This window comes from Ammospiza caudacuta, chromosome Z, assembly GCF_027887145.1.
Source record: "Ammospiza caudacuta isolate bAmmCau1 chromosome Z, bAmmCau1.pri, whole genome shotgun sequence".
In the NCBI taxonomy this organism is placed as follows: Eukaryota; Metazoa; Chordata; class Aves; order Passeriformes; family Passerellidae; genus Ammospiza; species Ammospiza caudacuta.
Genome location: NC_080632.1, coordinates 6,460,411 through 6,473,627, shown reverse-complemented (window position 1 = coordinate 6,473,627; position 13,217 = coordinate 6,460,411). Strand labels below are relative to the sequence as shown.

General features: G+C 50.1%; 1 protein-coding gene across 1 annotated transcript in view; it reads left to right on the top strand.

Annotated features, from left to right (window-relative positions):
• The first annotated feature begins 720 nt into the window (after positions 1-720).
• The window catches only part of LOC131571266 (serine/threonine-protein kinase PAK 3-like), a 55,400-nt gene continuing 42,903 nt past the window's right edge, over positions 721-13,217 (top strand). Inside the window, 4 exon segments of the mRNA XM_058823916.1 lie at positions 721-746; positions 2,200-2,417; positions 3,294-3,331; positions 5,416-5,490. Of these exon segments, the coding sequence (XP_058679899.1) occupies positions 721-746; positions 2,200-2,417; positions 3,294-3,331; positions 5,416-5,490 (357 nt within the window).

The following is a 13,217-nucleotide window of genomic DNA, read 5'->3' as shown; positions in this document are numbered from 1 at the left end:
GACCCTTTGTCCTGGTTGAGGGCAAATTTGGGAGTGAACCCACGAAGGGGTTCCTCTAGAAAGCAGATTCAATTGGCACCTCTCGCAACCGGTTTGGGAAAAAATACCTCCTTGGAGGAGAGTGGAAAAAACTGTTTATTAAGCAATAAAACCTAAACAATATTAAACAATAGAACCTCTTGCCACTCCAAAAGAAAGACAAACTCAGAAAGTCTCCTCCGTGGGCTGTGGCTCAGCTCACTCAGTCTCCTGTCAGTCCCTGTGGTGCTGGAAATGCTGCAGCCCAGACCCGTATTGGTGTGTCACAGGTTTGAGCTGCCAGTGCTCTTCTGGTGTTCAGTCTGGAGAAGGTCTAAACAGGTCCAAAGAAAATGGGAAAAAACCCCACAGTCCAGAGAACTTCTTTACTTCAGCTAGCCAAAACGTCCTAAAAGCAAAGGCGAACTCTGTCCTGCTGTCTGTCCATCCGCAGACATCACAGTGCAGGAGCAGGAATGTGGAGGAGTGAGTGCAGTTTCTGAAAAGAAACTCCTTGCTTCTTCTCTTCCCCCCCTTCCCTCTTGGAACAAGTCTTAAAGGTGCAAAATTTATTATTCAGCAAAACCAGGACAGATGACTGGGGATACAAGCATGATATAGTCAAGCCAGACACCCTTGAAAGAGAAACAATGTATTGGTCAATCGGTGGGCAGTCAAGCTTTGAAAGGGGAGCAGTGCATAATGGAGCCCTTGGTGGCAGGGAGTCGGTATCCTGAGCCATCATGGCCTCATCTCACACACCGGCCATGTGTGGGCTGATGCTGTCACTGGGAAAATTCCACTCCTGAACAGGAGATACAGGGCCTGGTTCTGGGGTGGAGGGGTGAGAAGGATGAGATGCACAGCATTTTGATCCAGGGGATGTCCTGGAAGTGCACTGCCTACCTGCCCCTGGTGCCAAGCACCACAATCCATCTCTTCCTGCTCAGCAGATTTTGGGAATCCAGGGGTTGGTATGTTTTATTTGCTTTGCAGGCCCGATTGTGGCTTAGGTTCTTTTGTGCATGGGTCTCCTCCTGAACCTGTGACAGTGACCATCAAGGAGCTACAGAACGCTCCTGCTCTGATGTCAATAAATTCTGAGAAGTGATAGAAATGTGTGTGATAAATTGGGGTATTGTTTAGCGTGTGAGTTTCCACAAAGTATTGAATATATCTTAATTCCATGGTTACAAAGTAGTAAGCGAGATTGCTGGGTGTACATATGTCAGAGAAGTGATTCCCTATGCATCGAGCACTAAAATACAGTAATGCCACTTTTCTAACCCTGAGCTGGCAGCAGGGATTGGGCCCTGCTTGGAAACTTTCATTTTGGCAACTTCTGTTAGCAGGTAAGAAAGGTCAAAATGAAACATTTTCACCTTATGTTTTCCTCTGGTGGACCTTTTTTGGGAGCCAAGGTGTCCTGGGTGTGTGCAGAGCAGAGCAGCCCCAGAAAGCCCTTGGCTTGCCCACCAGTTGTCATGCCTTGTTCCAGGTGTGCCCAGCTCTGGCAAGAGAAAGAGCCCCCAGCGCAGTGGCCACCGTGCCCTGCCCAGCCGGGGCTCTCTGGCACAGAGCAGCAGCAGCAGCAGCACCGTTCAACCCGCTCCTGCCTTGGCTTCCCCTGGCACACAGAAGCCTCTGGAAATCAGCACCGCCAGTCGCGTTCCCAGCCTGGAGCAGCTCCTGCATGCAGGCAGATGCTGCCAGTTCTACTGCTTCCAAAGAGGAATAAAGGCAGAGATGTACATGCACCAGGGCCCTGGGCATGTCCAATAAATGTGCAAATATGTGGGGAGATTTTTTAGGAATGATTTCAGCTGTTATGCCAGCAGTGGCTTCTCTCCTGGTTCTGTGCAATGCTGTGGGCCATTTTCTTGGTCTGGTTTTCTTTGCTTGGGTCCTATCTGAGTGCTCAATTGGGGTCCAGGCTGTAGGTGCTTTGTGCACTCTTCGAGTTCCTCTTGGATCTCTTGAACAACAGGTTTTGGCTCATGAGGGGAATTTATGCTGCTTTTTGACAGAGGAGAACTTTCTAGACTACTTTGAGTTTGCTGTAGGGAGGGTTGGTTATTGCTTGACATAAATTCACAGAGAAACACAGAACATTGCTTTGTGATGTCAGGGCATGGTTTCCACGTTGTCGTGGTGACATCAAAAGGTTGCCTGGGTGCACAGGGGAGCAGCCATAGGTCTTGCTGAGAGCAGGAGCATCCTCTTAGTTAAGCCATTTGTCATTGGACAGCTGTGCATTGACAAAAGCATTGTTTTTTCTACTGTGTGAGCACAGCCGGCAGAGTTGTAGACGAGTGCCACAGGGATGGAGAAAGTCACTGCTGCAATTTTCGCTGCTTATGCACTTTATTATTCTGCATATTACCTGACTCGGCTGGCACGTAAGCAGAGGTTTTCCCTGGGTGTAACCTAACTTGGCTTTTGTATGTCTTCCTGCTTTCTCAGTGACCGAGTTTCTGATTCTGAAACAGGAAGAACATTAGAATGCCACTCGTTTGGTGAACATTCTTTCAAGTCGTTCAGTTGAAAAGGGGGTGTCTGTAGCCACAGGGGCAGCATTTGCAAGAAAACCTGCAGGGCTTCCGTTCCCTCCACAGGAGAGTTTGTGGCAGCAGAGTCTGTCATTTCCTCAGATTACTGGAATTGGAAGACACCTTTGGAAATGTAGAATGGGGGACCTTCTTGGATGGCCTCCTAAAACTCTGCAGTTGTTCCCAGAATTTAGGAAAAGCTTCTTTCTTTCTAAATTTTCTCCTGAAAGGATTTGACTGTGTAACTTGATCTTTTACTGAGTGCTAAAACAGTGGTTCCCTTTGCAAGGAAATGCAAATTCCAAAGCAGTGAGTGTCTACTCCAGAACCCTGGAGCTGCTGCTCTGCTGTTTCACAATAGAGCTGCTACAGCTCAGGAGGATTTTGGGGAAGCTTTTCTGGGCAACTGTTTCCAGCAAAAGAATTAATGAGAATTAGTGCATGCAACTGATTTTTTTTAAAAAGTACCTGAGGGAGAGGATAAAAAAAGCTGCTTGATGTGTTTAGTAGAACAGGAGAAGCGTGTGTTTGTATTCATTTACTGGCAAAACAGGCCAAAGTGTATGCACAACCAAGAGTATTGTCCTGATCTCTTGCTGGCTCTGAATGAAATGTGTCTCCTGGAGAGAAGTTGTGAAATGGGAAATCTCTGTTTGGGTTGACTCATTCTGTGGGATTCAGCAGGTTTCTCACAGCATCTTGTTCATTTTCCCTTCCCCATTACAGGTCACCTGAAGCGTGTATTCAGAGATGCTGATCGTGAGGTGAGTGAGAAATGGAGATTTCATGTTCATGGTCTTTAGGAATTGTAAAACAAGCTGAGAGCTTGGCTAGTGGCAATAGAGCGGAGAGGGCAAGCTTGGAAGGCCAGAAACAAGTCTATTTTGATGACAGCAGCAGCAAAAATAAAGGCATCACTGCCTAATTCCTCCTTTTACATTTCAGAACTTCAAAGAATTAGAAGCACTGTTTTACAAATAGAAAATTACTATCTGATAGTAGGCAGGGTCGAAGATACAAATCAGAGAAATTTACAGTGTGTTTGAATCAGCCAATTATACATCAGTCAGGGTGATTAAAATTCCATTCCTATCAAAGTTCCTGATTTCTCCTTAAAAGATGTGGTGGTAAATGTGACAAGAAATGACTTTGTGAATGATAGGTGACAGCATGTGCCTCATGTTTCTCTCTTGCCACAGCTGAGAGAACCAACAGCCGTCTCTCCCCTGACTCCTGCTGCTCCTGGAGAAGAATCCAAAGAGGTGGAAACTCAGGTGAATGAGTGCCACCTTCAATCATTGGTCGAAGGAGAGCTTCGATATCCTGAGCCCATAAGTGCCAGATGTGGCACAATGACAGCGACAGAAAATTTGAGCTTTGACGTGTGATGTTGAGGCCCCAAAGGGCTGGTGCCTGTGGGAGAGCATCTGGCTGCTTGGCACAGGGAAGCTCTATCTCTGGCCTTCTGCAGTGCTATGGCCGAGGGCACAGGTGGTAGTGCTGGAGGTTCGAGGGCTTTGGTTGTTTTCCCTTGTTGGAAAGGTGTGGGTGGCTTGTGAGAGTGCTCTGCAGTATTCTTGAGTTAATCTTTAGTTCTACAGAGTCTTTTGGCCCCGTTATCTTTTGGCTTTTGATTAAACTCAAGGAGATGGTTGCTATATGTATGAAGCTGTGTGGGGCCATTCTCATTCCATGTTGCCAAAGAAAGAAAGTGAGTGGTTAGGGAAGCCTCCTGGTGAGGCAAAATCAGTGGGGGCAAGTTTCTGTTGATGCATTTAGTGATGAAGTCTGGAGTTTTGGCAAGTGCCTTGGAGCCTGGAGTGCAGGTGAAGCTGCAAGTCCTTGACTGTTTTCTTATGTTGCTCAGAAGAGGAAGGCCATCTAGAAATGGGTGATGCTGTATTTGAAGTCAAATGTGCAACTCTGCGGCTGGGGAGCTGTGTGGGTCCAAAAGACCCAGGGGTGTGGTAGAAGATCAGCTGAAGAAGAGCCAGCCTGGGACCAGGTGTCCAAGAAGGCCAAGGGCATGGTGGGCTGTGTCAGCAGCAGTGGGGCAGCAGGAGCAGGGCAGCGAGCGTGGCCCTGTGCTGGGGAGCACTGCGGCCACAGCTGGAGTGCTGTGTGCAGCTGTGGGCCCTGGGAAGCAGAAAGTCACTGATGGGCTTCAGCATGTGCCCAGAAGGACACAGGAGCTGGGCAAGGCTTCAGAGGCCCAGTGAGGAGGTGCTGAGGGAGCTTTAACCTGGACAATGGGAGGCATAGGAGGGACCATCAGCAGACTTCCAACAATCCCTATGTGACAGTACTCACCACACGGGCTGTTTCCCTACTAAACATGCCCTCAGTGGAACCAATTGCTTGCAACACTGGAGTGGGTGACACTTCACTCTTGTGACTTTTTGGCTTGTTGTTTTTCTAGGAGATGTTTCCCTGTTAGTTTTCCCTTTTTCCAGCAACCAAAGATTACTCTGCACAATGTCACCTGGCCCTTTCCAGCCCTGGATGAGATGGTGATCCTGTTGGAGTTTTCCGTGTCTGCAGCAGCAGCAGTAAAGGCGTTGCTGTCGTTTTCCTGCTTTTCCATTTCAGAGCATTCAAGAATTAAAAGTTCTGTTTTGCAGAAACAAGGTTGATTGCTGATAGCAGCCAGGGAGGAATATCAACCTCATGAACACCCACAGTTCTCTTTAACGGGCCCGTTTTAACTTGGTCTGTGGGACTTTCATACCCTATGTCGCAACGGAATGTTCTGATTTCTCCTTAGAAGATGTGGTGGTAGATCTGAAAAGAAATGAGGTTCTGAATAAGAGTTGATAACTTGTCCTTCATGCTTCTCTCCCTGCCACAGCTGACAGAACCAAGAGCCGTCTCTCCTCTGGCTCCCGCTGCTCCTGGAGAAGAAGCCCAGGAGGAGCAAATTGAGGCGGAAGAGCTCACGTTTCCATCAGGGGTCACAGCAGAGCCTGGATATCCTGAGCCCGTAAGTGCCAGTTGTATGTGGTGCTGTCTTTAGAGCAAGGCAGAGGTGCAACTTTTGGAGCAGCCAGCACTTCGTATTGCTGGCTGAGGATGCTGAGTGCTGGAGTGCTGCCAGGAGCTCGGGATATCCTGCAGGCAGCGACAGCAGAACTTGGCCTTAGACCTGTGATGTTGAGGCCCCCAAGGGCTGGTGCCTGTGGGAGAGCATCTGGCTGCTTGGCACAGGGAAGCTCTATCTCTGGCCTTCTGCAGTGCTATGGCCGAGGGCACAGGTGGTAGTGCTGGAGGTTCGAGGGCTTTGGTTGTTTTCCCTTGTTGGAAAGGTGTGGGTGGCTTGTGAGAGTGCTCTGCAGTATTCTTGAGTTAATCTTTAGTTCTACAGAGTCTTTTGGCCCCGTTATCTTTTGGCTTTTGATTAAACTCAAGGAGATGGTTGCTATATGTATGAAGCTGTGTGGGGCCATTCTCATTCCATGTTGCCAAAGAAAGAAAGTGAGTGGTTAGGGAAGCCTCCTGGTGAGGCAAAATCAGTGGGGGCAAGTTTCTGTTGATGCATTTAGTGATGAAGTCTGGAGTTTTGGCAAGTGCCTTGGAGCCTGGAGTGCAGGTGAAGCTGCAAGTCCTTGACTGTTTTCTTATGTTGCTCAGAAGAGGAAGGCCATCTAGAAATGGGTGATGCTGTATTTGAAGTCAAATGTGCAACTCTGCGGCTGGGGAGCTGTGTGGGTCCAAAAGTCCCAGGGGTGTGGTAGAAGATCAGCTGAAGAAGAGCCAGCCTGGGACCAGGTGTCCAAGAAGGCCAAGGGCATGGTGGGCTGTGTCAGCAGCAGTGGGGCAGCAGGAGCAGGGCAGCGAGCGTGGCCCTGTGCTGGGGAGCACTGCGGCCACAGCTGGAGTGCTGTGTGCAGTTGTGGGCCCTGGGAAGCAGAAAGTCACTGATGGGCTTCAGCATGTGCACAGAAGGACACAGGAGCTGGGCAAGGCTTCAGAGGCCCAGTGAGGAGGTGCTGAGGGAGCTTTAGCCTGGACAATGGGAGGCATAGGAGGGACCTTCAGCAGACTTCCAACAATCCCTATGTGACAGTACTCACCACACGGGCTGTTTCCCTACTAAACATGCCCTCAGTGGAACCAAGTGCTTTCAACACTGGAGTGGGTGACACTTCACTCTTGTGACTTTTTGGCTTGTTGTTTTTCTAGGAGAGGTTTCCCTGTTAGTTTTCCCCTTTTCCAGCAACCAAAGATTACTCTGCACAATGTCACCTGGCCCTTTCCAGCCCTGGATGAGATGGTGATCCTGTTGGAGTTTTCCGTGTCTGCAGCAGCAGCAGTAAAGGCGTTGCTGTCGTTTTCCTGCTTTTCCATTTCAGAGCATTCAAGAATTAAAAGTTCTGTTTTGCAGAAACAAGGTTGATTGCTGATAGCAGCCAGGGAGGAATATCAACCTCATGAACACCCACAGTTCTCTTTAACGGGCCCGTTTTAACTTGGTCTGTGGGACTTTCATACCCTATGTCGCAACGGAATGTTCTGATTTCTCCTTAGAAGATGTGGTGGTAGATCTGAAAAGAAATGAGGTTCTGAATAAGAGTTGATAACTTGTCCTTCATGCTTCTCTCCCTGCCACAGCTGACAGAACCAAGAGCCGTCTCTCCTCTGGCTCCCGCTGCTCCTGGAGAAGAAGCCCAGGAGGAGCAAATTGAGGCGGAAGAGCTCACGTTTCCATCAGGGGTCACAGCAGAGCCTGGATATCCTGAGCCCGTAAGTGCCAGTTGTATGTGGTGCTGTCTTTAGAGCAAGGCAGAGGTGCAACTTTTGGAGCAGCCAGCACTTCGTGTTGCTGGCTGAGGATGCTGAGTGCTGGAGTGCTGCCAGGAGCTCAGGATATCCTGCAGGCAGCGACAGCAGAACTTGGCCTTAGACCTGTGATGTTGAGGCCCCCAAGGGCTGGTGCCTGTGGGAGAGCATCTGGCTGCTTGGCACAGGGAAGCTCTATCTCTGGCCTTCTGCAGTGCTATGGCCGAGGGCACAGGTGGTAGTGCTGGAGGTTCGAGGGCTTTGGTTGTTTTCCCTTGTTGGAAAGGTGTGGGTGGCTTGTGAGAGTGCTCTGCAGTATTCTTGAGTTAATCTTTAGTTCTACAGAGTCTTTTGGCCCCGTTATCTTTTGGCTTTTGATTAAACTCAAGGAGATGGTTGCTATATGTATGAAGCTGTGTGGGGCCATTCTCATTCCATGTTGCCAAAGAAAGAAAGTGAGTGGTTAGGGAAGCCTCCTGGTGAGGCAAAATCAGTGGGGGCAAGTTTCTGTTGATGCATTTAGTGATGAAGTCTGGAGTTTTGGCAAGTGCCTTGGAGCCTGGAGTGCAGGTGAAGCTGCAAGTCCTTGACTGTTTTCTTATGTTGCTCAGAAGAGGAAGGCCATCTAGAAATGGGTGATGCTGTATTTGAAGTCAAATGTGCAACTCTGCGGCTGGGGAGCTGTGTGGGTCCAAAAGTCCCAGGGGTGTGGTAGAAGATCAGCTGAAGAAGAGCCAGCCTGGGACCAGGTGTCCAAGAAGGCCAAGGGCATGGTGGGCTGTGTCAGCAGCAGTGGGGCAGCAGGAGCAGGGCAGTGAGCGTGGCCCTGTGCTGGGGAGCACTGCGGCCACAGCTGGAGTGCTGTGTGCAGTTGTGGGCCCTGGGAAGCAGAAAGTCACTGATGGGCTTCAGCATGTGCACAGAAGGACACAGGAGCTGGGCAAGGGTTCAGAGGCCCAGTGAGGAGGTGCTGAGGGAGCTTTAGCCTGGACAATGGGAGGCATAGGAGGGACCTTCAGCAGACTTCCAACAATCCCTATGTGACAGTACTCACCACACGGGCTGTTTCCCTACTAAACATGCCCTCAGTGGAACCAAGTGCTTTCAACACTGGAGTGGGTGACACTTCACTCTTGTGACTTTTTGGCTTGTTGTTTTTCTAGGAGAGGTTTCCCTGTTAGTTTTCCCCTTTTCCAGCAACCAAAGATTACTCTGCACAATGTCACCTGGCCCTTTCCAGCCCTGGATGAGATGGTGATCCTGTTGGAGTTTTCCGTGTCTGCAGCAGCAGCAGTAAAGGCGTTGCTGTCGTTTTCCTGCTTTTCCATTTCAGAGCATTCAAGAATTAAAAGTTCTGTTTTGCAGAAACAAGGTTGATTGCTGATAGCAGCCAGGGAGGAATATCAACCTCATGAACACCCACAGTTCTCTTTAACGGGCCCGTTTTAACTTGGTCTGTGGGACTTTCATACCCTATGTCGCAACGGAATGTTCTGATTTCTCCTTAGAAGATGTGGTGGTAGATCTGAAAAGAAATGAGGTTCTGAATAAGAGTTGATAACTTGTCCTTCATGCTTCTCTCCCTGCCACAGCTGACAGAACCAAGAGCCGTCTCTCCTCTGGCTCCCGCTGCTCCTGGAGAAGAAGCCCAGGAGGAGCAAATTGAGGCGGAAGAGCTCACGTTTCCATCAGGGGTCACAGCAGAGCCTGGATATCCTGAGCCCGTAAGTGCCAGTTGTATGTGGTGCTGTCTTTAGAGCAAGGCAGAGGTGCAACTTTTGGAGCAGCCAGCACTTCGTATTGCTGGCTGAGGATGCTGAGTGCTGGAGTGCTGCCAGGAGCTCGGGATATCCTGCAGGCAGCGACAGCAGAACTTGGCCTTAGACCTGTGATGTTGAGGCCCCCAAGGGCTGGTGCCTGTGGGAGAGCATCTGGCTGCTTGGCACAGGGAAGCTCTATCTCTGGCCTTCTGCAGTGCTATGGCCGAGGGCACAGGTGGTAGTGCTGGAGGTTCGAGGGCTTTGGTTGTTTTCCCTTGTTGGAAAGGTGTGGGTGGCTTGTGAGAGTGCTCTGCAGTATTCTTGAGTTAATCTTTAGTTCTACAGAGTCTTTTGGCCCCGTTATCTTTTGGCTTTTGATTAAACTCAAGGAGATGGTTGCTATATGTATGAAGCTGTGTGGGGCCATTCTCATTCCATGTTGCCAAAGAAAGAAAGTGAGTGGTTAGGGAAGCCTCCTGGTGAGGCAAAATCAGTGGGGGCAAGTTTCTGTTGATGCATTTAGTGATGAAGTCTGGAGTTTTGGCAAGTGCCTTGGAGCCTGGAGTGCAGGTGAAGCTGCAAGTCCTTGACTGTTTTCTTATGTTGCTCAGAAGAGGAAGGCCATCTAGAAATGGGTGATGCTGTATTTGAAGTCAAATGTGCAACTCTGCGGCTGGGGAGCTGTGTGGGTCCAAAAGTCCCAGGGGTGTGGTAGAAGATCAGCTGAAGAAGAGCCAGCCTGGGACCAGGTGTCCAAGAAGGCCAAGGGCATGGTGGGCTGTGTCAGCAGCAGTGGGGCAGCAGGAGCAGGGCAGCGAGCGTGGCCCTGTGCTGGGGAGCACTGCGGCCACAGCTGGAGTGCTGTGTGCAGTTGTGGGCCCTGGGAAGCAGAAAGTCACTGATGGGCTTCAGCATGTGCACAGAAGGACACAGGAGCTGGGCAAGGCTTCAGAGGCCCAGTGAGGAGGTGCTGAGGGAGCTTTAGCCTGGACAATGGGAGGCATAGGAGGGACCTTCAGCAGACTTCCAACAATCCCTATGTGACAGTACTCACCACACGGGCTGTTTCCCTACTAAACATGCCCTCAGTGGAACCAAGTGCTTTCAACACTGGAGTGGGTGACACTTCACTCTTGTGACTTTTTGGCTTGTTGTTTTTCTAGGAGAGGTTTCCCTGTTAGTTTTCCCTTTTTCCAGCAACCAAAGATTACTCTGCACAATGTCACCTGGCCCTTTCCAGCCCTGGATGAGATGGTGATCCTGTTGGAGTTTTCCGTGTCTGCAGCAGCAGCAGTAAAGGCGTTGCTGTCGTTTTCCTGCTTTTCCATTTCAGAGCATTCAAGAATTAAAAGTTCTGTTTTGCAGAAACAAGGTTGATTGCTGATAGCAGCCAGGGAGGAATATCAACCTCATGAACACCCACAGTTCTCTTTAACGGGCCCGTTTTAACTTGGTCTGTGGGACTTTCATACCCTATGTCGCAACGGAATGTTCTGATTTCTCCTTAGAAGATGTGGTGGTAGATCTGAAAAGAAATGAGGTTCTGAATAAGAGTTGATAACTTGTCCTTCATGCTTCTCTCCCTGCCACAGCTGACAGAACCAAGAGCCGTCTCTCCTCTGGCTCCCGCTGCTCCTGGAGAAGAAGCCCAGGAGGAGCAAATTGAGGCGGAAGAGCTCACGTTTCCATCAGGGGTCACAGCAGAGCCTGGATATCCTGAGCCCGTAAGTGCCAGTTGTATGTGGTGCTGTCTTTAGAGCAAGGCAGAGGTGCAACTTTTGGAGCAGCCAGCACTTCGTGTTGCTGGCTGAGGATGCTGAGTGCTGGAGTGCTGCCAGGAGCTCAGGATATCCTGCAGGCAGCGACAGCAGAACTTGGCCTTAGACCTGTGATGTTGAGGCCCCCAAGGGCTGGTGCCTGTGGGAGAGCATCTGGCTGCTTGGCACAGGGAAGCTCTATCTCTGGCCTTCTGCAGTGCTATGGCCGAGGGCACAGGTGGTAGTGCTGGAGGTTCGAGGGCTTTGGTTGTTTTCCCTTGTTGGAAAGGTGTGGGTGGCTTGTGAGAGTGCTCTGCAGTATTCTTGAGTTAATCTTTAGTTCTACAGAGTCTTTTGGCCCCGTTATCTTTTGGCTTTTGATTAAACTCAAGGAGATGGTTGCTATATGTATGAAGCTGTGTGGGGCCATTCTCATTCCATGTTGCCAAAGAAAGAAAGTGAGTGGTTAGGGAAGCCTCCTGGTGAGGCAAAATCAGTGGGGGCAAGTTTCTGTTGATGCATTTAGTGATGAAGTCTGGAGTTTTGGCAAGTGCCTTGGAGCCTGGAGTGCAGGTGAAGCTGCAAGTCCTTGACTGTTTTCTTATGTTGCTCAGAAGAGGAAGGCCATCTAGAAATGGGTGATGCTGTATTTGAAGTCAAATGTGCAACTCTGCGGCTGGGGAGCTGTGTGGGTCCAAAAGTCCCAGGGGTGTGGTAGAAGATCAGCTGAAGAAGAGCCAGCCTGGGACCAGGTGTCCAAGAAGGCCAAGGGCATGGTGGGCTGTGTCAGCAGCAGTGGGGCAGCAGGAGCAGGGCAGCGAGCGTGGCCCTGTGCTGGGGAGCACTGCGGCCACAGCTGGAGTGCTGTGTGCAGTTGTGGGCCCTGGGAAGCAGAAAGTCACTGATGGGCTTCAGCATGTGCACAGAAGGACACAGGAGCTGGGCAAGGCTTCAGAGGCCCAGTGAGGAGGTGCTGAGGGAGCTTTAGCCTGGACAATGGGAGGCATAGGAGGGACCTTCAGCAGACTTCCAACAATCCCTATGTGACAGTACTCACCACACGGGCTGTTTCCCTACTAAACATGCCCTCAGTGGAACCAAGTGCTTTCAACACTGGAGTGGGTGACACTTCACTCTTGTGACTTTTTGGCTTGTTGTTTTTCTAGGAGAGGTTTCCCTGTTAGTTTTCCCTTTTTCCAGCAACCAAAGATTACTCTGCACAATGTCACCTGGCCCTTTCCAGCCCTGGATGAGATGGTGATCCTGTTGGAGTTTTCCGTGTCTGCAGCAGCAGCAGTAAAGGCGTTGCTGTCGTTTTCCTGCTTTTCCATTTCAGAGCATTCAAGAATTAAAAGTTCTGTTTTGCAGAAACAAGGTTGATTGCTGATAGCAGCCAGGGAGGAATATCAACCTCATGAACACCCACAGTTCTCTTTAACGGGCCCGTTTTAACTTGGTCTGTGGGACTTTCATACCCTATGTCGCAACGGAATGTTCTGATTTCTCCTTAGAAGATGTGGTGGTAGATCTGAAAAGAAATGAGGTTCTGAATAAGAGTTGATAACTTGTCCTTCATGCTTCTCTCCCTGCCACAGCTGACAGAACCAAGAGCCGTCTCTCCTCTGGCTCCCGCTGCTCCTGGAGAAGAAGCCCAGGAGGAGCAAATTGAGGCGGAAGAGCTCACGTTTCCATCAGGGGTCACAGCAGAGCCTGGATATCCTGAGCCCGTAAGTGCCAGTTGTATGTGGTGCTGTCTTTAGAGCAAGGCAGAGGTGCAACTTTTGGAGCAGCCAGCACTTCGTGTTGCTGGCTGAGGATGCTGAGTGCTGGAGTGCTGCCAGGAGCTCAGGATATCCTGCAGGCAGCGACAGCAGAACTTGGCCTTAGACCTGTGATGTTGAGGCCCCCAAGGGCTGGTGCCTGTGGGAGAGCATCTGGCTGCTTGGCACAGGGAAGCTCTATCTCTGGCCTTCTGCAGTGCTATGGCCGAGGGCACAGGTGGTAGTGCTGGAGGTTCGAGGGCTTTGGTTGTTTTCCCTTGTTGGAAAGGTGTGGGTGGCTTGTGAGAGTGCTCTGCAGTATTCTTGAGTTAATCTTTAGTTCTACAGAGTCTTTTGGCCCCGTTATCTTTTGGCTTTTGATTAAACTCAAGGAGATGGTTGCTATATGTATGAAGCTGTGTGGGGCCATTCTCATTCCATGTTGCCAAAGAAAGAAAGTGAGTGGTTAGGGAAGCCTCCTGGTGAGGCAAAATCAGTGGGGGCAAGTTTCTGTTGATGCATTTAGTGATGAAGTCTGGAGTTTTGGCAAGTGCCTTGGAGCCTGGAGTGCAGGTGAAGCTGCAAGTCCTTGACTGT